This window comes from Microchirus variegatus, assembly GCF_963457635.1.
Source record: "Microchirus variegatus genome assembly, chromosome: 12".
NCBI classification, from domain to species: Eukaryota; Metazoa; Chordata; class Actinopteri; order Pleuronectiformes; family Soleidae; genus Microchirus; species Microchirus variegatus.
In genome coordinates this window covers 5,766,206-5,791,993 of record NC_139813.1, presented here as the reverse complement: position 1 = coordinate 5,791,993, position 25,788 = coordinate 5,766,206, and the positions used below count along the sequence as shown (strand labels likewise).

Genomic DNA, 25,788 nt, shown 5'->3' with positions numbered 1-25,788 from the left:
ATTCACTCAGTGTTTCATACAGCACATCTATGTGTAGCACATTTTCTAACACTCATTTTGAATCACATGCTGCTGGCACAGTGTCTTGCCCAAGGACACATCAGCATGTAGACTAGCGGAGCTGGGAATTGAACCCACAATCTTCAAGTTGAAAGAGGACGGTCTACTACCGTCGTTCCAAATGCCAAATTGACACCATCACACAGCCTGGTGTTTTTGGACCTTTGAATTCATACTGCACTGCAATTTCATGGAAGCAGACAAAGACTCTCATTTCAAGTTGTCGGAGTCGTTGCTTGTTTTATTGCAGTTACAAATACATTTTGACTGTAAACAGGTGTAAAACAGACATTTCTATTTTCTACAGCAACTAAATCAAACCTGTCACATGGACCCAAAGCCAGAAAATAAGTGATTTACATTTGTATACAATTACTGATGCACCGTCTTTGATTCAAGCCCTTGAATAAGAGGTTTACACTGAACCAGTTGAGTGTAAATTATGTGCAATTATGAAGCCACAGTAGGTTATTGTTATTTTCTTCGATTGGCTGATTAAAGACTCTGAGATTGAGTTGCTCCTGTCAGAAAGTCCCAGGTTCTTTTATTGTCCAGTCTTTCTTTACAATAAACTGCTCTGTTCATTCAGCCTGAAGGTGAACGGTGCGCATGTCTCCATTCTCAAAGAGGAAGGTCTGTTTTGAGTTTCTTCTGTGTTAGGAGTAGATTGACCAGTAGATGACGTTGAAGAGGATGTATGATCCAGGAAAAATGACTCGTGAGTACTTGTCTATAACATGTGTGTCGATCCACACGTGGCTGTAGGCGCTGGAGTCAACGTGACCGGTGACCAGGTCAGTCCCCGTTGCCATCTGCACCAACATCCGCTCCCCTTTTATCCCGTTCTCCACGGGCAGACCGTAGTTCCCTGTGGTGTTGACGTCCATCTCACTGTAGGTGAGTGACATCATGCCGGGGTGGGTCATACCACAGGTACACAGCAGCTGCAAGACGACAACAAATACTTAACACTTTCACATTTTTAGTGATAAATCCTAATTGTAGAGGAGAGTAATATATATAATATATGCAGTGTATCAGAGTAATAACAAAGTTGTACAATAAAAATAATAAAAGTGAACAGTAAAATAATAATGAAATAACTGCAAAACACACATAAAATGCTAATATTTGCAATATAGGCACTAACCAAAACTGCCTGAGGCTAATGGAAATATTCTTAGTTTTGCAGGTATTTGGTGTGAAACTGCACAAAAGAAAACATGTTTGCTTCATTTACAGGGAGAAGTAAAATTGTGTGCCAATATTTAATGGCTATCCAAGCAATATTAGCTGAGATATTTCAGTGTGGACCAACTCTCTGACAAACCAAACCACCCAGACTCACTAAAGTCACTGACACTGACCCTCTCTCTGAGTTTCCTCTCCTTCCGCTCCTCAAGCGTAGACAGGTAGTTGACGGCAGCGTACTCTATCACCGACAGGAAGACAAAGACAAAGCTGACCCACAGGTAAATGTCCACAGCTTTGATGTAGGAGACCCTGGGCATGGACGCGTTGACTCCCGTGATTATGGTGGACATGGTGAGCACTGTGGTTATACCTGAAGAAGAAGAAGAAGCAGGTCTAACTAATTTTATACCTGATGATGTAGTAGGTCAGTGTTTCCCAGACTTTTGATTTATTTGTTTTTTAAAGATGACAAACCATCATGACCCAATTCAAAAAATAAATCGATATGAAATATGTGCATTATGTAACTTTTCTATTTTTAACTGCAATTATTTAACACCTTATATTAATTTGAACTAGTGACAGTTATGTGGTTAACAGAAAAACATAAGTCAGGGTTTGTACACTTTTTTAGCAATAGTTTTCCATGACTTTTCATTGACTTTCCAAGACCGAAAATCGGTTAAAAGAGAGGAGAGGTGGTTGTATTCTGTAAGGGCTTTTTTGTTGTTTACGTCTTGGTTCACGCCTGCAGTATACACTTGCAGCCACTGTGTGGCATTGTTTGCATATGAATTGTTGTCCCCTATAGGCTTCTCCTTTTTTTTTTACCTCCGAGTAAGAACGCCCACGGAAGTGTGTTGCTTTGTGTTTTTAGCTTCTCCGTTAGCTTTTGTGCGTTAGCCGGGGAAACCCACACGCCAGGACTGAATGATCGTCTCCGTACGCCTTATTTGCAGAGACACAGTTAAATCATATCATACTCGTTCAAACTACACTTTCCTGACATTTTGTCGTTGAATAGAGCATCTCAAAATCCATGTAAGGACTGGAGGGTCACTAAGCACGGCGCCAGTGATCTGCTTGTTTCCGCTCGACACTTCCGTGTCAGTTTAATTTTTAATCGCACATTACATCATTTTATTTATGTTTTACGCATCCAAAATATTATCCATGCAATATTTCCATGACTTTTCCAAAACTTTACAGGAAATTTAGTTTTTCATTAACTTTTCAAGGACCTAGAAGATGCATTTTCAATTTCCAAAACTCTTCCAGGTTTTTCATGACCGTACGAACCCTGATAAGTTCTTTGCATTTGTAGACATTTCCAAGAGATTTTTTGTTTTGAAAAATAAGAAAATCTATCTATCTATCTATCTATCTATCTATCTATCTATCTATCTATCTATCTATCTATCTATCTATCTATCTATCTATCTATCTATCTATCTATCTATCTATCTATCTATCTATCTATCTATCTATCTATCTATCTATCTATCTATCTATCTATCTATCTATCTATCTATCTATCTATCTATCTATCTCCACACTAATAATAATCCAGCTATGACGCTCTCACCCAGTGGCACTCTGGCAGGAACGGCCCTGCGGTCGATCCAGAAGGACACCCAGGACAGCATGACCATGAGAGTGGCGGGGAAGTAGGTCTGCAGCAGGAAGAAGAAGATGTGACGCCGCAGGGTGAAGTTGATGTACAGACGGTTGTACCAGCCTGGAGAGGAGAGAAAGTTAAAAACCCAAAGATACTGCAGATAAAGGCAGGTCAGGTCTGCAGAGTCTGGTGCGTCTGTACCTGTGCTGCTGTAGAAGGCCAGCCTGGTGGTGGTGTGGAACTCCTGGATGAGGAACTGGGAGAGAGAAATTCTCTCGTCTGTCACTAAAGAGCGGTTTCCTTCTTTCCAGTAAAGCATCAGGTCATCATCTGTGTATGCATCTGGTGAGACAAACGTTTCAATCAACTAACTACAACAAACTAATATGACAACAAGAATTACCGCACAGGACTTGTTTGCCTCTGCTGACCTGATAACAGTTTCAGACACCATTTTCTCCAGACTCATATAAATATAATGGGAATTAAATGTTATTTTACGGAAATTATCTGGAAATCTCGAGACATGGACATAGGCATTTATAGATCATTATGTTCTATATTTTTAATTCATGGCATTTTTGTAAAACCTTCCTTAAGGCCATAGAAATCCCAGACAAATTTTATTGCCATCGGATGGCTCGTTCATATCAGAGAGGTGGCGAGTAACACTACTCCACAAACACTATGGACTGCATTTCCCACCTATATTTATGCAAATAAAACTGCATCATGTTTTTTTAATTGTATAATTTTGCATGCATGTCTGCTTATGACAAAACATTTTTCATATTTGTATATGACACAGTTTCTTTAAATTACCCAAAATGTCCAGTTCATTCCCATAAATTCCCATAATTCCCATGGAAAGTTTCCTATTTAAAATATTTCCAAAATTCCTGAACTGAAGAACTTAGGCCCAGTCCAGCGGTGTAAAGGCACAGGCCGTATATCGTCGACAAAAGGGCAAGGAGTTCTGTATAACCACTTAACCACTGTAACACTGCCACAGAAATACACCAAAACAGGTCACCCCACAATATTCCAGGCATAATAATAACACTGCAGGTTTGCATACTGACACAATTTTGCCCAAGAATGAATGAATTAAAGCTCACATAGAGTGGTCCTGTTGAACATATGTTAGTTATGGAGGTCTACTTGCATACATTAACTTGTTTTTATGGTCAAAAACCTCCTAGTTGCTGTAAACGAGCCGATAGAAATCTCTCCTCACTGAAGCTCTCGTCATTCGCGATATTTCAGACTGAAATCTCACACCCAGAAGACAGACTGTGTTGTGATTGGCCAGCCAGCGTAGAGCTTTCCCAACTGTCTTGTGATTGGCCAATACCCAGAAGTGATGTAATTAGCACACCAGCTCTCAGAAGCGCAGCGCCCCCCTCTGGAACGGTGGATGCACTGCTACTCATTATCAAAACATTGTTTTAACAATGTTTAAAAATAGCTTCGTTGACCTGGAGTCAGACCCAGAGTCAGAAGACACTGTCGCTCGTGAAACACAATCTGCAATCTGCTGTTCAGGAGAACCGTTGTTTACGTAACCGGACCAGGTTTTTTTCAGAGATCTCGCAGAGCCCGAGATTACAATAAAACACAGCGTTCTCAGCAGTGGCTGAACTGTTTGTTTCAAACCTTCAGGGCTTCTTAAACAAGGTAATGGCGCAGATACACACTAAAAAAACAGCGTTAATTGGAACTTCCGTTCTATGGGAGCTTTACTGATTTTCAAATAATGCCACATTCAACAGAAGTAAACTAAATTAGGCCTCATGCTTTAGCATCATCAGGATTCCTGTTTCTTGCAGCCGATCACACTGAGCTGATGACATCATCAAAGTCCACAGGGGTTCAGGGCTTGAGGGTATAAGAGGAGAACACTGAGATTGGGCTTTTGTGTGTTTGTTAACTCTCAAAGACCTTGACCTTTTAAAAACCAACAAAGAAAAGAGGCTGGATGGAGACAAACCCACCACAGGCTCATAGTGGAGAGGAGAAGGTAAAATAACAACGTTGATCATATCAGTTACTCACAGCTCTCGATCTCCAAAGAGCATGTTTGTGTATCCAGAGGAAAGCGGCTCAGGTCCATGCTGCACATGGCAGTGACCGTCACTCTGCAAAGACAAAACAATAAGCTCTTAAAACAAAACTCAGAGTCCCAGGTGGAGAAAATCTCCCTTAACATATATAATAGGAGGAAAAGGTGTAAATTAAGTTTCCATGTGTCTAAAAATTAAAAACTTAAAAACATCTACTTATCTATTTTCAATTACTTTTCTCTAATCCATCAGTCAGTTTGTCCTCTCTTCTTCTCTCCCTATGTTTTTATTTATTCAGCTATCTTTCATGAAAAGTAAATTCAGTGAAAGTGATTAAAAAATGCAAACAACAAGAGAGGAATTTAAGGCTTTGTCTCTCACAGTTTGGATTAATCAGTCCTTTCAATTACCTCTTCCCTGTCCTTATGTCTAGTGCTGTAAAGGCTAAAAAAAGCTCTACATGCTTCATCAAAATGAATTGTTTATCAGCTGTTGTGTCATGATCCTGACCTCTTATGACCTCTGTCTTCAGATGAGGGTGCCAAACATTTATATGAAGTAGAGTATCTTTAATATTATACCAACAATACAAGATAAATAACATAATTATTCTCTGTGAGTGTATAATTCACATCTATAACCTTCAGGACATATTCAAAGGCAAACACAGAGTGGACCACTGGTTTCAGCACACGAGTGATGAATGAAAATGTATAATCCAGCTCACGGGGATAGGGCGGACGGCTGCATGATTGGCAGGCGAGGTCTACAAACTGTTCTTCTTACTCGCCAATCTGTTATTCTGGAAATATCTCCAACCAGCAACACCGGGGCACAGATTAACCCCAGACATGTGAAGATATGATGCAGAGTAAAAACAAGGCTCTGTGATAGACAATCAACACACTCAGTGCTCACATATATAATATGTCAGATTCCACAGGGGGAAACGCTGGTTAGCACTGTCTTGTAAATGTCGATGGCATCAACTAATCTGAGCGGGACGCAGATGGCAGTCCAGCTGTTGCTCTCCGCCCGAGCTCTGTAATGTGGATTACAAAATGAAAGCCCTTGGCTCGCAGTCTCATACAGCAGAGTTAGCAGCTGTAATTGGCAGAACCAGATCCCCTTAACTACACATCCTGCACTGTGGCAGCTGGGGCCAATTTGGCTAATGGCAAGAATCCATCCCTGAACACCCATGATGTCCTGGTGTTTGTGTGCATTAGTGAAGAAAACCTGAATAAGGTCATTCCAGTTGCCAAAAAGTGATTTGCGCTCCTACCATGTGGCTTTTTGTGTCAAAACTACGTAGTTTCATTGGGGTACGACATATTTTCAACTTTTCAGTCCACTCAGCCCCTTTTAACAGTTGAAATACTTGTAAAGGCCTAGTGCAAACGGTAACATGCAGTATTTCAGTTGCCAAAAAAGTGATTTGCACTCCTACCTTGTGGCTGAGGGGATATTTTTGTGTCAAAATCACTTAGGGGCCAATTCCAATTCCTATCTTAACCCTCAACCTTAACCCTCAAGCTCAACCCTTAATCTTAACTGGCCCTCAAAAACCCATCAAAAAAGTGTTTAAGGGTTATTTTGTCACTTAGAAATGGGACACCCCTTAAATGCAGATACGTCTTCAGACTGTAGGGGGCAGAATAACGCGAAAGCTGCGTCCAGTCTGTCAACTCCAAAAAAGAAGAAGAAGAACACATTTACGTCACGATTATTTATCACGATCCGTTTGTCAGTCAAGTTATTAGGTTGTCAGTTAGTTATAAGATGATACTCATACAAATACCACAACCACGGACATATTCAGCTGACAGTTACCACACACCACGGCTTATTGAAAAGTAAACCATAGCAAACGATCGATTGTCCGCACCGACCGGCTATTGACAAAAGATTGTAAAATAAAACTAAATGTTACGCAACAATGTCAGTAATCCATAATATGGGCCTAAACTAAGATAATACAATGGTTTTCATCATTTTTATATCTCTATTAACAAAGAAAATACTTAATTTGTAGTGTACTCTTTTCGCTGCTTTCAGCACCATCTTTGTTATGTGAAAACACGCAATGCATTCTGGGTAGCCCTTGCTCCCAAGGGTGGTCTCGGAAAATCTCAATATTGAGGGCGATACAGCCCTTAAACTTGCCCCTCAACTTCATTTTTCTGAGAATCAGGACAGCACTTGCACTATAGGGAGCGCGCATTTTTGAGATTGAGGGTTAAGCAAGGAATTGGAAGTTTCATTTGGGTTATATACTGTATTTTTTAAACATTTCAGTCCACTCAGCCTCTTTTTACCTGTTGAAATACCTGTAAAGGGCTCGTGCAAACAGTAACATGCAGTTTTTCAGTTGGCGTCCTCGTCAAACAGCACAGTCAGCACTGACTGTCAGAACTTCTTGTAAAACTAATAAACGTTGTTTTATGTGAGCTTCTTGGACTCTGCTAGCCGCATTACTCACCTGAGGCTGTAGAGGACTTTACCATCGGGGTAAACGCGCAGCATGACGTTGTCAGTGGTGGTGTCATGTGTGAAGGACTTCTTCGAGTGGACAAAAAACATGTCCGGCACCCAGATCTTCTTCACCAGTCGGCCATCGAAAGTCATGCTCTGGTTGTTGTTGCTTCTGAAGGACAGACGCTCGTCTTTCCAGTAGTGCCTCAGATACAGGGTCATTGTAAAGTCCTTAAATTAAAACAAAATGTTCAGTTCTATGTTTGCTAATAACACATAGTGACATAGAGTTAAAGGTGCATTATGTCATAAATCTAAAGCAACTGGCCATAAACTCCTCCTAATATGTCACAGAGACTCAGGAATAATGTTCATATAACAAACTGAACTCACCAACAACAACAGTACAGCCAAAATATTTGCATTAAAAAAATACTTTGCAAACTGCAAATCATGTTTATGTTTTGAAATCATGTTTTGGCATGTGGCGCCACCTACCGCCGTCTACCAATCATTGCAGTCAGTAGAGTCTCAGCTGCCAAGCAACCACGGGTTGCCAGTCAGAAAACGAAACCTAAAAGACCTCTTTTTTTTTTATTTGAATGTAGTAACCGTTTTTGGCCACATTCTTACATATGGCACCTTTAAGTGTCAAAGGTCACTGTGTGGGTAATTGATAGTAATACATAGATTGTCATGTCTAGCTTAAATGTGTTGAGCTCCCTTTGTGGTTATTTAACAACTTAAACGTGTCGCTCCATGTTGGTACATGTAGAGCAGACGAGCAGAATTATCCTTTGGTGCACTTTGAAAGATATACGCCTGTGAGTATGTTCAAACTTGTTATCTTTTTACTACGGTGGTTAAATATTATAAATGTAATGTTTTGACTTATTGGTGTAATAATTTGAACATATTTGAAAGAGTTACTATCTTGCTTTTTAAGGCTGTTGTGTGAGAAATGCTAATGCTAAGTGAATGTCATGGAAGTATTTCCTACGCCAGAGCGCTGTATTTCTTTTTTTGTTGCTGATTTTACTGTAATTTAATTTGACAATATTCAGTACTTTAATATCCTGAAGTTATTGGTGTTTTGAATTTGAGTATTTGTAATATTTAATATACTAAACACAGACAACTAAATGTGTTCACTTTATTTTTTAAATTTTTTTGTGTGTATTTTTTGTGTATTATAATAAAGAGAGGATGTAACAAGACAGGAATAGTGGAACATCCGGACTCATTAAAGAAGTCAAACGTATTTGAATCCACAAGCCTTCATTGGATCCCCTATGTTTAGCTATCTGTCAAGTCTGACACTTGAACATTAGATGAGGACAGAATAGTCACAAACTTACCATTTCCACCTCTGAAATCGTATCCAGACTCTCAACCTGCACATCCACTCCAACAGGGACTGCAGGGCCTGGACAAAGACGACAATACAGCTGTTTTCAAAGATGCATGAACATTTACTTTAATGTAAAAGTTTTATTTTAAAAAGTCAGCAGTGGACACAGAGAGTGCACATGAGACCCAAGTACCTATCTCACAACTGTTGTATCTGTGATTATCTGTGTTTATGAGAAGGTTGGGGCTCTTTTTGAAAAGCCAACTCCACTCTTTTACCCACATCCCCCATCAAAACAGTAGGGATGAGCATTTCTAGCAAAAAACCCTATTCAATTATTCAATGGTATTGTTTGTCAAACATTCAATTATTCTAAACCACAGTGCATGTGAGCAAGTGGAAGTAATGCAGGGTTCAAAGCGTGTTGAGCTCATGGAAGCAGCTCACAAGATGCATTCAAAGACCTTGGTAAATGTCATCACTTCTGCAAACACATGGTGTTCACTGACAAAATGCTTGCTGTTGCTGCTGCTGCCACCTTGTGATAATAGATGCACCACAAATAAGAGTTAGTGGAGTAGATATAATTATTTTACTAATGCAATACTTGATAAAACATTTGTATCTTTTACAAATAATCACAGTAACTGATCAACTTTTTTTAATATAATCGAGCAAAAAAGTCAGTTACAGTTTAAAATCTTACCATTGTGTTCCCTTAATTCTTATTTCTCTTCAAGATTTGAGATTATTTATCGTCACATTAAGTACTTTATAATCGTGCAAAATCATTACAGTCATGAAATTCTTAGTTTCAGTGTCAACTCAGATCTAACAAAGCAGCGGCATCGCGAAATAAAGAGTAAGACAAGAGCATCGATTACAGTTACAGCAATATACTTGAAAATAGTTGTAGACAATAATGTCATATTGTTAAATTTGTTATTTTAAACATAATAGGATCACCCCAAAATTAGATTTTGATGTTTAAGTGTTTGATATAATTAAGTGTGAATTAAATAAATAAATAGATGTGTGTCTTATATTTTGGATCATTCCCAGAACCCTCCCTTATTTTTTATTTTTTTTTAAGCAAATTTACGAAATAGTAAAACCTGAAATATAACTTCGACAAAGGTATTCAGATGGTTAAACTAGCATAAATGTAGTAAAAGTGTCTCTGGTTGGGGTGTAAGAGGCTGCAACTAATGATTTTTTTCATAATTGACTAATCTGTGGATTATGTTATTAACTAATTAATTTGATGTTTGAGCCATAAAATCTGTGCTTCCAAAACAGTAAAATGATGATGTCTGTTTTCTTCATTATAGCAGAGAAAACAATCCAGACAGAAATCACATGGAAACGAGTGTGTGTGTGTGAGTGCAGTATACAGTGTATAATATGCACCACCACATCCCAACATTTAACATTTAAAGTCAAAACCTTCAGTCACTAGTAATCAGACCCAATCCGGCTTAAATATCCTGATGATCAGCAGTTAAGACGTACCACAGGCTGCTGGGTGACCAAGGACTCCATGTTCAGAGGAAACACACGTGTGAGAATTTAAAAAGCAAACCGAGCAGACTTTTTTAGTCCTGCTAATGTGGCAGATTAAGATGACGGAGGGTTATAGAAACCTAAAGCTGCAGACGGCGGCTGCTTCTCGGTAATTAATCACTGTCCCTCAGCAGCAGCAGCATGACTCAGATTTAATCCCACTCTGGTTATGTCACGAGTACAATCAAGGCAGTGCATGTCCTTAGATGGGACGTATGGGTCAGGCTTTTATTCTGAAAATACACTTGTCTTAGACTAGAGATCTCCTCACCTCCAAATCCTGGTCGCATGGTAAAGTCATGGTCGTCTATCTTCAACACCTGCTGGGATTTGGTAGCCCAGGCTTTAGTGATGTCTGGACTCATCTTGTACATGGGGCTGCAGGACCACATTTATGGGATACAACATGTCACATTTTTACTCTCCCATCAGCTTCAACGTCACTTTGTGCTGTTTACAACATTTTAAACTCTTTAAAACAAACAAAAACATTACCACACATACAATACAGGGTGGCATATAGAGCATGATACATATTTTACATTAGGACACATCCATACGGCACTTTTGGATAAAACTCCACATGAGCATTTCAGCTCTGTAGCAGAGGTTATCTGCATTCGTACTATCACACTTATGCTTCGCTGGCCCAAATAAGGAAATATAGATAACCTTAGATACATTTATTCATCTAAATAGTGTTAATTGCTGTTTTGTAATTTATTGCACATCTGGCTATGAAACTGGTTTACTTTGCAGCAAATCCCAAAGTTGGTTCTATACACAAAATGTAAACATGTTGTTTATCTTTTTACTCTGGGACCCATTTTCCAAAGATAGTGTGCTAGGGCTCCCACGATGGCAGTTCTAGATTAAAAAAAATATCCTAAACTGACTCTTGAGCATATTTTTTTGGCAGTGTTCCAACTCTGCTGTCTCTCAGGATCTTTTGGATCTGGTAAAAAAAACCCGGTCTAAGCCTGGTATATCTGTGTAAAAGACTGCAATTACATTTGCATTAGAAATACTATAATTACTTTTTTTTTTGTCTAGGGGTTGCCACAGCGGATAATCTGCACACAGGATTTGGCAGAAATGTTTACACTACATACCTTTCCTGATGCAACCCCACTGGGGTCAATTTAGGCTGGCTTTACACGACAACGATCTGAAAACAAACCGCAAAAGTGGCGTTGCATTCCCGCTTTTTATTCTGCGTTTAGACGAGCGTCTTTGAGTGGAAATCTGCATGCACACGGTGACGCAAATGTGTGTGAAATTTGATGTAGTATGCATGCCAGGTGGCTAGGTGGCACTGTGAAGCACTGTCATACAACAACACCAGGAGCACGCGCATGCGTTGAAACTTCCTTCTACTTACTCCTTCCTTCTACTGTCCGACTGATGGATATAATCCGACGTGTTTGTTGTTGTTTGTCTGTACTGCACATGGATCAACGCGTATGGGAGGATAGCCAGCGTTAGCAGCTCAGAGCGCACTTTTTTTATACTCTGGAGGGTGGGTTCATTTTTTTTGCGTTTTTAAGCCCCAAAAATGCCATTGCCGGATATCTTAGTCCTTAACCTGGCGGGAACTCGAACTGCAACCTCATACAGTATAAGTAGTTTGTTCTACTATTTGTGGGTTACAAGGGTTGCATGATGGGATTGTGTGATGTCGACTACCAGAGCTCCACGTGTCAGAATGCGGTTAAAGTGCTGAAGTGCTTCAGAGTCAAACACATAATACAGTTTTGTTTTTTTTGTTTAAATCTTTCGCAGTATTACGAGTCCATTCAGGATCCTCACCGTACTTATAAACCTCTTAAATCTGAAGGATAAGAATGGATTATACTAAGCTTAGTAGGATTCTGAGAGATAACGCAGTCTTCTCCTCCTCTCTAGATACTGCACACAATAGTGTGATTGACCGAGTGTCTCTAGGTCTCGTCGTGATGCTTTAATCTCCTCATTACATTCTTTTGTCTCGTCTGTTATTGTTCTAATTGGACTCAAGCAAAGGGAAAACAAGCAACACACACACACACATCATACCTTCCAATCTTGCGACCACTTTGTCCTGTTAAAGGCATTTCTCTTTTTGATCTGAAAGGCAAAAAAATAAATGTATATGTCATTAATTACATGTCATTATATTATGTCTGTATGTATCACAAGCACGTTTACTTGTAACAAGATAATTGTGGAGAGACTGAATAGTCAGGTTCATAATCACACGGATTGGCCTGTCAAGCACTTGTTGGTGAGGAACTTGTAAAGTTGCCCTAATCGGATAATCAGGGTGGCCGGAGTGGTTTCGGTAATGGGGTGGCCGGTTATCACGCTACTACCTACTGTACTATGAATAACTAACACATTTCTCTGGGCACAAAACATCCATGAAGTAGTGATGGGATCAGCTTGAATCAGTTAATTAAAATGATTCGTATAAAAGATTCCTTCACCGAATCGTTCAGTGCTAAGCAGGAGCCCAGTGCCCTGCTATGTGACTCACCTCCTCCCTGAGTGCAGTACGTTCACGCCGTGGGTCATAGAGTGAGTGACAGCGCGAACGAGATTCACGTCCACAGCCACAGTTCACCAGTTCTCTGTGTGTCAGTTCGTTCGCGAATCATGACTGAGTCAGTGACTGACAGCGCGAACGAATCACAGTAACACGGCAGACACAGTTCTTCTTACTAGTCACTCCCTCCCCGCTCGGCGCACATTGGCTGGCGTTGTTTGCCGAAGATTCACGAGTGAGTGACGGCGTCGGGCTAACGACTTCACGAGTGATTCACAGAACGCGGCAGTTCCACTCCCGGCCGCCACGATCACTGCTGAGCTCAACTGAACTAAGAAAGGAACGAATCAGTTCATGAAGTGATCCCAGTCAGTTCGTTCACTCAAATGATTCGTACTTTCGAACGAATCACTCCTGACCGACACAACACTACCATGAAGCACAGGAGGCAAGGTGCACAGATTCATCTCCCATCATGTGGGTTAACCGTACTTATAATAAATCACAAATGGATTATTCTGTGATCTCGAGAAAACCGACTGAAACTATGGCCTCTCTCGGCTTCCGTACATAAGTCACATTCCACTATGAGTCTGTTTGAACGCCTGAATGATGAGTGGATGAATGTGGGACGAGAGTGTGAGCTTAAAGTCCACATCAGACTTTAAAAACAAGATGTCTGATGGATATAAGATAGCATTATAAGTAAGCATGGATGGAGAATAGAGACATTCTACACTCTTAGAAATAAAAGTACTAAGTAGAACCATATAAGGTTCTTCGGCTTGTCCTCATAGGAGAACCCTTTTTGGCTCCAGGTGGAACCTTTTACCACCAAGAACCCTCCGAAAGGGTCCATGGTTGGTGTATTGGTTAGCACTCTAGCCTTTGCAGCAAGAAGACCCAAGTTCCTGGGTTGGAACAACTTCGAGACCCAGTTGGAACAAGGACCTTTCTGTAAGGAGTTTGCATGTTCTCCCGTGTGTGCGTGGGTTTTCTCCGGGTTCTCCGGCTTCCTCCCACAGTTCGAAAAAACATGCGATGAATTATGTATGAATGATTGTGGTGGTCTGTAATGGGTGAAAGCACTCTAGAAATGTGATGAATAATAATAACCTTTTTAAAACCCTTTATTCAAGAAAGGGGTTTTAAATGGTTCTCTGGATCAAAATGGTTCTTACTGGAACCATTGGTGTTAGCAAGAACCCTTGAAAAACCCTTTCTTCGGGAAAGGGTTTTTCAGAAGCAAATGGTTCCAGGTAGAACCTCAGCCCTTGTAGAAGGACACTTTTGAAGAAATCAAGATTTATTGAAAAAAAAGCCCTCAAAGACAAAACCTAAAAAACCAAAACAGATCTTTTTTTTTCTGTTTATCTACCGAACATTGCAGTTTTAGTTTGACTCTGATGTGTTCTGTGGACAGACCAGACTACAGATGGAAAGATGGACAGAAAGTCAGATAGTAATGAAACATGGGAGGCTCCAAACTTGATAGGTGAGTTTCTAAGGTCAACAGTGTACTTTTTAATTCTTTAATCCTTTGATGTATCTCTGTTAAAAGGAGCATGATGTCACCCATCTATTTATTAAAGGACAGTGTGTCTGTCTGTTCAACACATAAATACTCGGAGCCGTGTGTGCAGATCAGTAGAAAAGTAACACATTTACCACTAAACAACTGCCTATAGACAGTCATACAACAGAGAGAGGAGTATATACAATGTGAATGTGCCATGCAAGTGATACTGAGTCAGTTGAAGCCCAAGCTACATGGGCTTGTCTAACACCTGCATTCTCTCAGGAGGCTGCAGAAAGAAGTTTGATGAGATGAGAAATGAAACATTACTGATTCCTACTGCCAGTGTACTCAGTGTGGGGAACACATTTGTATTACAGAGATGAATAATCATTCACTCTCACATTTACACCTATGTTCAATATTAACCTCTGCATGTGTGAAGTGGAGATAACCCACGCACACACAGGGAGAACATGCAAACTCCACGCAGAATGGTTGTTAACATGAGTCTTATTGCTGCAAGGCTACAGTGCTAGCTACTAGACCACCATGTTGCCCATGGGTGTATAATCATGTTAAATCAAAAATAATTTGCTTTTTATAGCCTGAGAATAGGCAAGGGCCTTGCCATCTTGTGCAGCCATTTTCTACAGCAGCCAAATGAAGCGTTTCACCTTTGTTTTCATTCACATATCTGTTGAATGGTCAACTTGACAGGTGTGTGCAGTCCTCATTTATTGAAAGAAACACTGTTTGGATTGGCTAAGAAATGTAAGAGATATCTATATAAATGTGACAGTGTTGTCTTTCCTCCAAAAACGTAAGTCAAGCTCCAGTTTATCCACAGGCAATTTGTTCTGTTTTCTTCATTTAGTGACATCTCTTCTTCCCATTTTTGTCCCCTCACTACTGCAAACTTTAAAAAAATAAAAAACACCTGACATCAGGGGCCAATTCCAATTCCTATCTTAACCTTCAATCTTAACCCTCAAGCTCAACCCTTAATCTTAACTGGTCCTCAAAACCAAGTGTTGAGGGTTATTTTGTCACTTAGAAATGGGACACCCCTTAAATGCAGATACATCTTCAGACTGTAGGGGGCAGAATAACGCCAAAGCTGCGTCCAGTCTGTCAACTCCAAAAAAGAAGAAGAAGAACACATTTATGTCATGATTATTTATTACGATCTGTTTGTCAGTCAAGTTATTAGGTTGTCAGTTAGTTATAAGATGATACTCATACAAATACCACAACCACAGACATATTCAGCTGACAGTTACCACACACCACGGCTTATTGAAAAGTAAACCATAGCAAACGATCGCTTGTCCGCACCGGCCGGACAAAAGATCGTAAAATAAAAATAAATGTTACGCAACAATGACGTAAGTAATCCATAATATGGGCCTAAACTAAGATAATACAATGGTTTTCATCATTTTTATATCTCTATTAACAAAAAAACAACTTAATTTTGTAGCGTACTCGTTTCGCTGCTTTCGGCACCATCTTTGTTATGTGAAAACACGCAATGCATTCTGGGTAGCCCTTGCTCCCAAGGGTGGTCTCGGAAAATCTCAATATTGACTTAATTTTTCTGAGAATCGGGACAGCACTTGCACTAGTGGGAGCGCGCTTTTTTGAGATTGAGGGTTAAGATTGAGGATTAAACTTTGGAATTGGGAATTGGAATTCACCCCAAGGCTAAATTGATACTGTAATGAAAAGGGCAATTGTTTTTGGCTGCTAATTCGGCTCTTTTCAACATTTGCATGACTTTATACATATCATAATAAAATGGTCAATGCTCTGTATTTATTTAGCTCTTTTCTAGCCTTAATGACCACTCAAGGCTGTTCTACACTACAGTTTCAGACACATCAGCATGTAGACGAGCAGATTCAGGAATCGTACCCACGTCCTTCCACAAGAAGCAAAGACAATGAAAAATATAGCATAAGATAATGACCGGATAATGATATAATATTGACGATAAAGGAAAGTGTTTGTATTGACTTTGATGTGACTGGACATCAAATGTGCCTTCTATGTGCCTTTAATTTAATGCAACAGATCTCTTTCATTATTTTTGAGATTTGGTTCTGTAAAGAAAGCCAAAGAGAAGCCTGTTGGAGAGGGTTCTGTGGATAAAATGGGAAAACCGTCAGGAACGCAAGCTTGAGCAAAAATCTCAGTCATCTCAGCTTGAAACAGAACAATCTGTGAAAGCAAAATGTGGCTTCAGTATGAAACACAGTCTGCACAGGCTGGAGGACGCCAGGCACCGCAGATGCCCTCGGCTGAAGGAGATGCTCTGCAGAACCATGACCAAATATCCAAGTTACAGGTGATTCTGCTCCTGCACGAGCAAGAGGACAGACTCGTGCACGAGACAAAGACGAACGAAAACATCCGCAGTGAGATCGAAGCAGCGAAGAGTGAGAGATACGACCTGATCAATCGACTGTTTGAAACGGAGAAGCTGAAAGTGAAAGCCGAACTGAACGTCGACGAACTGGAGCTCGCTTGTCGGGCTCAGAGCGAGAAGACAAAGGAGGTCGAGGCGTGTGTGGAAAGACTGCTGGACAGGAAGTCCAAACTGGCCGCCACACTGAGCGAGTCCATGGAGCGACGGGAGCAGGACGAGCCCTCGTACATGTTAGAGCAAGAGCAGACCATATTACAACTCAGAGATAAAATTACAGCTCTGGGAAACAGGATATCAGAGTTCGAGAGAAAACCTTTGATGTCGGGACGATTCCACAACCTGAGGAAGGGAATTAGACTTTGGATACAGGGAAGAGTGAAGAATTCATCTTTGCGGAAACAATTCTGTTATCTCTTTAAAAGAAAAGGGATGGTGGAGGTCGACCCGTCGTCCCTGCAGTTCACGCCGTGAATGAGCACCCGGACACTCACTCTCTGTGAGAACGTGGCTGCACACAGGGATAAAAGGAAACTTGACAAATCGCTCATTCAACAAAATCAACACCTATTAAAAGTTTCAGTGCGTGACCTGTGGTGATTTTTGTTGTTGATAATGTTATTATTCTGCCTCTGTTTGGTTTGTTTTGAAGGGAAACTGTGTAACATTACTTGTGTGCTGCGTTAAGCAATACTATCAGACCTGACCGAGGCAGCGTTTGTGTACACGTTAGCAGTGAAGGGGCGGGTGGGGACAAGAAGATATTATTTAAAGGCGCCATATGTAAGAATGTGGCCAAAAACGGTTACTACATTCAAATTCAAAATACCGAGGTCTTTTAGGTTTCGTTGCTCGGCAGCTGAGACTCTACTGACTGCAATGATTGGTAGACGGCGGTAGGTGGCGCCACATGCCAAAACATGATTTCAAAACATAAACATGATTTGCAGCCTGCAAAATATTTTTTTTTAATGCAAATATTTTGTCTGTACTGTTGTTGTTGGTGAGTTCAGTTTGTTATATGAACATTATTCCTGAGTCTCTGTGACATATAAGGAGGATTTTATGGCCAGTTGCTTTAGATTTATTGCATAATGCACCTTTAATATATATTGCTATTAATAGTTTGTTTCACACATACATACTTTCTTTACATTTTAGTCGCAGAGATTCCTTACACCCTCGTTTGTATCCTTATAGCACGGAATTGTACCTGTGTGGACCAGTGGACTTCCATGGTAACCATATTCTTTGTAAACATACAGTATATACAGAGGCTATAAGAATGTGCAATAATAGTGTCTTGTATCCTTCTTTTTTTTTCAACACAACCTATAGGCAATCTGATGGAAAATATTTAATTTTCACCTACTGCTGTACAGTATACGAACACACGGGAGTAGAAAAGTACTCAAATGTTTAAAAAAGGATTGAATTTGCAAAATTTGGAAATACGTCACAGTTCAAAGTTCACTTGGCTCATGTTTATGAACCAAAACAAAAATGAATCATATGTCTCGACAGCACATCAGAAGATGAAAAGAAAACACATTTTTAAAGCCTGAATATGTGACCTATAAACACACATACCCAGGACGTCCATATAAGGAGTGGTGTCATATTCCCATGGCAATTTCGCAAAGGATGAACCTGCCGCACAGATCCGTGCCGCGTGAGCACTATTTAGCAGGTACAGTGTGCGTAGACTGTCTGCGCTCTGGCTTTCATCACTGATCCACCTCAGCAATGTGTGCATTGTGCACATTCTAGCACATGCAAAAAGTAAAAGATTTGTTAGATTGTTGTTAGAACGTCAGTATATTCTTGGTCATTATTTAAAGCACCATTGGAGGAAATCTCATACAAGCGGGTCCACGAGTGTGGCAGTCATGTTGTACAAGAGTTCTTCACAATAAACCAGTGTCCACGTCACTGACAGCTGGAATACATGTGTTAACTAATTTTACATCTGTGCGACACATTCACAGTGAGAGTTCACACCCACTGACAGATGTTAAAGGGAAATTATGAAGGCATATTAATGGGAGAGGTTCATTCTTTCAGAGTGAAAGGGTAGATCTCTCTTTGCTGAGCTATATTGACACTGTTTCCTCTGTTCCTCTCATACTGTCTATATAGTCTGGCAAAGTCATTCCAGATTTTAACCATTGCCTGCCAATGTTGGATTTGCTTGCAGCTTTGTACTGTTTTCCGGTATACTGATGTCTGATTAAACCACTGAAGTGACTCCCTGCCTCAAGGCTGCTATCTGTGGTTCATTCTAGCCTGATAGTACCATGTTTTCATTTCAAAACAGTATTTTCAAGATTAATCTTTATCTGCACTAATGACTAGGTAAACAAGTGCTTAGTTTGCAGAGCGTATAGGGCCAATTCCAATTCCTATCTTAACCCTCAAGCTCAACCCTTAATCTTAACTGGCCCTCAAAACCAAGTGTTGAGGGTTATTTTGTCACTTAGAAATGGGACACCCCTTAAATGCAGATACGTCTTCAGACTGTAGGGGGCAGAATAACGCGAAAGCTGCGTCCAGTCTGTCAACTCCAAAAAAGAAGAAGAACACATTTACGTCAGGATTATTTATTACGATCCGTTTGTCAGTCAAGTTATTAGGTTGTCAGTTAGTTATAAGATGATACTCATACAAATACCACAACCACGGACATATTCAGCTGACAGTTACCACACACCACGGCTTATTGAAAAGTAAACCATAGCAAACGATCACTTGTCCGCACCGGCCGACTATTGACAAAAGATCGTAAAATAAAAATAAATGTTACGCAACAATGACGTCAGTAATCCATAATATGGGCCTAAACTAAGATAATAGCCATTGCTCCCAAGGGTGGTCTCGGAAAATCTCAATATTTAGGGCGATACAGCCCTTAAACTTGACCCTCAACTTAATTTTTCTGAGAATCGGGACAGCACTTGCACTAGAGGGAGCGCGCAATTTTGAAATTGAGGGTCAAGCAAGGAATTGGAATTCACCCTATGACTTGTGAAAAACAACAAAAGTGAAAGTATAGAATAAGGATTTTCTCTGTTTTTTAAATATGTGAAACTGAGAAAATAATAACAAGCATTAAAAGAGGTTTTCATTCACAGTTTAAAGTCCAGTCATGTCTGATAAGAACCAGTCACAGAGTGAATGTGAACATATCACATTTTTTGTCTGTTAAGAGACTAAAAATTGTTTTTGGGGGCTCTGAAATGCCAGGAATATCCAAAGCAGTATTTATGTATTTAAACGTATGGATAAAGCCTGAATTGGATTGTAGTGAACATAAGGAAATAATGAATGAATAAGAAAGTGCACACCAAACTGAGAAGTGCACATTCATAAAAAAACATTTCTGTTGACAAACATGGTTTATATTTACCTTCTGCCCTGTTACCTTTTGCCAAAGCCACAACAATAGCAATAACAGAGAGAGCATATTAACACACGTGGAACACAGGTTACACATAATCAGAGTAAGTGATGTTCTTAAGCAGACACACATCACCTTTGGTTACTGTCAACTGAAAGTGAGCATCAATATCAAAGTCAACATCAGTGTTGTGTTTAGCAATTCGATTTTTGTGATTCTCAGCTTCTTAAATGTGAATATTTCTGCTTTCTTTGCACCATATACAAATAAATCATTCAAACTCAATTATGGACAAAATTATCAATTATTGAGATCATGATCATTTCCAGAAACACCAGCATTTTTTTTTCTCGTATTTTCTGAGTTAATCGAGTACCTGGTTAATCGAGAAAATAATCTACATTGTAATCTAGATTGTGAAAATCATGAGCCGATGCAGTTATTTTAATAATGTTGTTGCTTTCAATGGATCAAATCAATAGTAAAGATTTATTTCCATCTGAAAAGTTCCTGGAACTCCATGAATCTGTCAAAGAAACATGATAAAATGCGCCTGTTAAACATGACCAGATTGTACCGCATCCACAGCAGCTGCTGATAAAAGCTAGCTTATAGCTACACTGTAGCCTGACTCCCATGACCTCTGTTGTCTAATTCTACTTAGCCAGATGTTTGGCTGACTGCCGCTAAATATTCTTAGAGCGGACCTAGACCGGAATTTCCAATAAACGCTATTTTTTAGTGTGTATCTGCGTCATTACCTTGTTTACGAAGCCCTGAAGGTTCAAGGGCTGAGGACAGCGTCAGAAAAGAGAGATTTCTATCGGCTCGTTTACAGCAACTAGGAGGTTTTTGACCATAAAAACAAGTTAATGTATGTAAGTAGCTAACATATATGTGCAACAGGACCACTCTATGTGAGCTTTAATGTCGGGAAACGATTCATAAAGTCAGCGCAATATTTGATCATGTGCTTATAAAGCTGCTACTGTATGAACAGAAGTTATACAACATTAAACAAGCTCAAACTCTGTGTTCAAAGGAGTTTGAACTCAAACATTTGATTCTGAGTTGAGTTATAAATGTTAAAGGTGCCATATGTAAGAATGAGGCCAAAAAACGGTTACGACATTCAAATTCAAAATACCGTGGTTGATACGCTTCGTTCTCTCCGCCATTGTAGCTCAGACGTAACTGGCAACCCGTGGTTGCTGAGACTCTACTGACTGCAATGATTGGTAGACGGCGGTAGGTGGCGCCACATGCCAAAACATGATTTCAAAACATAAACATGATTTGCAGTCTGCAAAATATTTTTTTTAATGCAAATATTTTGTCTGTACTGTTGTTGTTGGTGAGTTCAGTTTGTTATATGAACATTATTCCTGAGTCTCTGTGACATATTAGGAGGATTTTATGGCCAGTTGCTTTAGATTTATTACATAATGCACCTTTAAGTTCATTGATAATGCTACAACTCAGTCTCTTTACTGTTTATTTTGTGTGTGATTTCTGCAACCAAAAATGCCCGATTACAGCTTCTTTAAAAAGTTGGAATGCATATTATCGTGTTTTTAGGGCTTTTTGTGATTAATTTCCAAAAATAAAAGTTAAAATGAGAGTACAATGAGTTAAATGATGGAATGTTGATTGTGAGTTAGACACATGTCAGTACTTACACTGAAATATAGCTTTTCTTACAACAACAAGTGCTGTTTAAGTGCACTATAGTGGCATAAAGTAGGAGTTTCTGTTGCAAATGTCAAAGTTGAATGCTCATTAAAATATTGAAAATATTGTTGTAGACACAAGCGAGTTTTCTGGCGAGAGGTGGCTGTGGAGTGTTGCAGTGATGAGAGTGTCGTCTATGGAGAGGAGAGAAGAGCAGCTGGACGTAATATATCCCAGTCTAAAAAGGTTTTAGCAGGTCCTGCAGTCCACTTCCTGGTCCAGATCCACCATTTGAGAAAGACCGATCAATGTTCAATGATGACACAGCCTCTGCCATGGTTGTTTGCCTGGCAGAAAACGGTGGGGATTGGTGAAAGCTACAAAGTAAATGGCTGCAGATCTTAGTCTGTTGACTAAGACTTGGAAGTGAGCTCACGTCACATAAATTCTGAAGTCTCTGCATCGGCTGCCTGAGAGCTTCAGAGTCCTTTTTTAGCTAATTTCACAGGTTTTTAAAGCTCTTAATGGTCCTGTGCCCTCTTATGTATCTGATTTCCATTTACCTTATGAGTAATATATTAATAAGTCAAGTTAATAAGTTGATTGGAATTGTCTGGGGTCTGCAGTGTAGCCTGCTATTACAACCTTCTCCTATATTGGATTTTCTTTTCTTTCTTGTTCTCTTTTTCAACTTTATTTGTGAATGTAAAAAACAAAAACAATTCCACAAATAACAAGTTTATGAAGCAAATAACACACTCAAGCGCTTTGTCATTCCAGACATGAAAGAGAAACACGAGGTGTCAAATCCGTGGCTCGTGGGCCCCTTGCAGCCCCCATTGGATTTAATGCAGCGCACCACTTAATATTAACTTACAATTAATTATTTCTGTACGATTTTTTTATTTATTTACTGATTCATAAATCTGGTAAATCTGTTTTTATTTTCAATGTCGGTCCATAGTTAACTGAAATATTAATATATCAACAAAAATATTGTCATTCATTTTTAGGCTTTCTTTCACTTGATCATCCCCCTACTGACCAGACTCCCAGGTCATTTGAATTTCCTCAGAGGGAACTGAGTTTTTCTCTGCTCTGTCTCTAAAACAACAGGTGCTACAAATGTATGAAAGATCAGTTCACCTACATCCATCCATTTTCTACCACTTTATCCTCCACAGGAGTGTCGCGGGGGGTGCTGTGCCAGTCTCAGTTGACATAGTGTGATAGGCGGGGTACACCCTGGACAGTTCGCCATCACAGGGCCACACATATAGACAAACAACCATTCACTCCTACAGTCAATTTAGAGTGACCAATTTAGCTAATCCCCATATTGCATGTTTTTGGACTGTGGGAGGAAGCCGGAGAACCCGGAGAAAACCCATGCACACATGGGGAGAACATGCAAACTCCATGCAGAAAGCCATTGTTCCAACCATACACAGTTGGAAAAAGTACTAAAATATTGTCCTCAAGTAAAAGTACCAATACTTTGATGAAATATTACTCAAGTAGAAGTAAAAAGTAGTTCATTTGAAATGTACTTTAAGTAAAAGTTACTTAGTTACTTTGTGTGGGGTGTGAGGGTAGTAGAAATATGACAAGGGGTCAGAAATCCAAAACTATTTTGGAGCTCACGCGCCCAGCGTGACACAGGATATTACGTCACTTTTGGGGCACGCCCTCTATGTTCACGCGTCAGTGCTGGTGCTAATCACATCATCATTCGTCTGGTTCTGATGTATATTTTCACCCTGTAGGTCTTCATTGTGCTGAATTTTTATTTTTACTCAGTAACGGATAGGATTTATAAAGTAACTAAGTACAATACTTGAGTCAATACGTACTCGAGTAAATCCTAATTTTAAATTGTACTTAATACAAAATACACCAAAAAAGTATTCAATACAGTAACTTGAGTAAATGTATTTCGTTTCGTTTCCACCTCTGCAACAATATGTACCATATATATATATATATATATATATATATATATATATATATATATATACATATATATATATATATAAATATATATAGGCTAATGCTTCATTTTGTAAGGGGGACTGCACACACGCAGGAACCATGACCATGAGAGCTGAATAATTAATCCTTTTCACATGAAATATTGCAGTTTGAAACAATGCAATTAGAAAATAGCAGTGGCTGCAATTCAATCGCTCTATTAAATTCTACTGAAAAATACGATACACTCAGTAGAATGTTGGAAAAAAACAATATTTTCGAGTTTGTAAAGTATAGCTTAGTCGTAACTTAGTATAAAGCATATTTTTGCAGCACTTGTTTTTGTTGAATGTTGAACTTGAAGCTTGACTTAAAAATTAATTAACAAATCTCACTATATGATAATATAGGGCTGGGCGATTAATTGATTTTAAATCGAAATCGGATCAAAATCAAAAAAATGAAAATTGATTTTTCGAGTGTGCGGAAAACAGCAAGATACAGTTACTGCTGTATGTGACTGTATCAGGGTTAGTCTTTGCTCCAGAGACCTCCAACACAAGGATCAAGCCGAACACTGCCGAACTGCAAATCAGTTAAAAGGACTTTACTAAAAACATGTGTAAAACATCATTCATTTGCACATAGTACCCCATATGAATAATCATTTTGTCTTTAGTAGTTTAAAAAAAAAAGAAAAAAAAAGATTAAAATCGAAATTCGGATCAGGTATAAAAAAATTTGGGGATTTTATTTTTAGGCCATATCGCCCCAACCCTATGTTAATATATACAGTATATAATGTACTGTACCCATATTTTTGGCGCTAATGGCATTCTGGATTATAGATTCAATGTGTAGCTTTAACAGCACAATCACTTGCTGACAGAAGTAATACAGAGCCAATGTCAGACTGATGCAATCACTAAATCCAAATAAATAATGTTACATCATCATGGGGAAAAGCCCCTGCAGCCAAAAAAGACAATATATCCTCTTAATGCCTTACAACCGAATGTAACAGAGCCTTCTGCTGATTTCATAACAGCACTCTATAATGAAGAAACATACATTTCTTTCTTTCTTTCTTTCTTTCTTTCTTTCTTTCTTTCTTTCTTTCTTTCTTTCTTTCAGGTTGGAGTTTGACTGGAAGCATAAAGACATGCACATGGAAAGTTTTAGAAGTGAAATCTACTGCTAAAAAAAGAACTGTCATTCTGTCCTGAATGCTTGAAGGAAAAAAAAAAATACTTCTTGCCCCCACCCAACCCTGCTCTGCTGCTGTATACACACAAACACTCCCTCAGTTAGGACCCTGTTATTTAATGAAGGACACTGCCTACTAATAATGTTCCATCTTTTTTGTTCATTCAAGTAGTTGAATCTAATAAATCTAATAATTAAGTTTAAACAGTGCGTTTTTACGCACAGTCCAATATTTACGCACACGGTTATGAGCTAAAATGAGCGCATTTCCCGCGGTTGTGCGCGCATGCACGGCAGCATCCATACCTGTGAAGGGACCTGCAGTGTCTATGAGGCTGTAGAGTTGGTCCACGGCTCGCACGCGTCAGCCCGGACGCGCCAAGCGTCCAGAGCAGCAGGTGAAGCAGCACCACATCCGTGTGCATGGTGGTTCTCCTCCAAACACTCTCACCACCGTGAGCTCGCTGCGCACAGGAGGACGCGCGCTGCTCCACGCATGCTTCTCCACACACAGTGACAACATATACATAGTTGGCACACAGAGGAGGAGGAGGAGGAGGAGGAGGAGGAGGGGGCACAGCGGTTTGGCCTAAAGCTACAAATCCTCTGTGTCAGATGGCTCGGATTTGCTGAAGTGTGGTGGCACGTTTTTTCTCCCCGTCACCTCTGCATACACAGGTTAAAGCTGACCGGATCTAATCTGCATGCCCACTCTGACGTCACAACAATGATAAGAAAGAAGAAGAGAAAA

General features: G+C 39.6%; 1 protein-coding gene across 1 annotated transcript; it reads right to left on the bottom strand.

Moving 5' to 3' along the window:
• Window positions 1-716: 716 nt before the first annotated feature.
• LOC310935157 (gamma-aminobutyric acid receptor subunit rho-1-like) lies at window positions 717-25,462 on the bottom strand (the record flags this gene model as incomplete). The annotated part of the gene is made up of 10 exons (XM_083899000.1): window positions 717-1,004; window positions 1,428-1,624; window positions 2,840-2,992; window positions 3,074-3,214; window positions 4,928-5,010; window positions 7,418-7,641; window positions 8,769-8,836; window positions 10,596-10,702; window positions 12,380-12,430; window positions 25,356-25,462. 10 exons carry the CDS (start codon window positions 25,460-25,462, stop codon window positions 717-719), a joined length of 1,419 nt encoding a protein of 472 aa, XP_083755126.1.
• Between the last annotated feature and the right edge of the window lie 326 nt (window positions 25,463-25,788).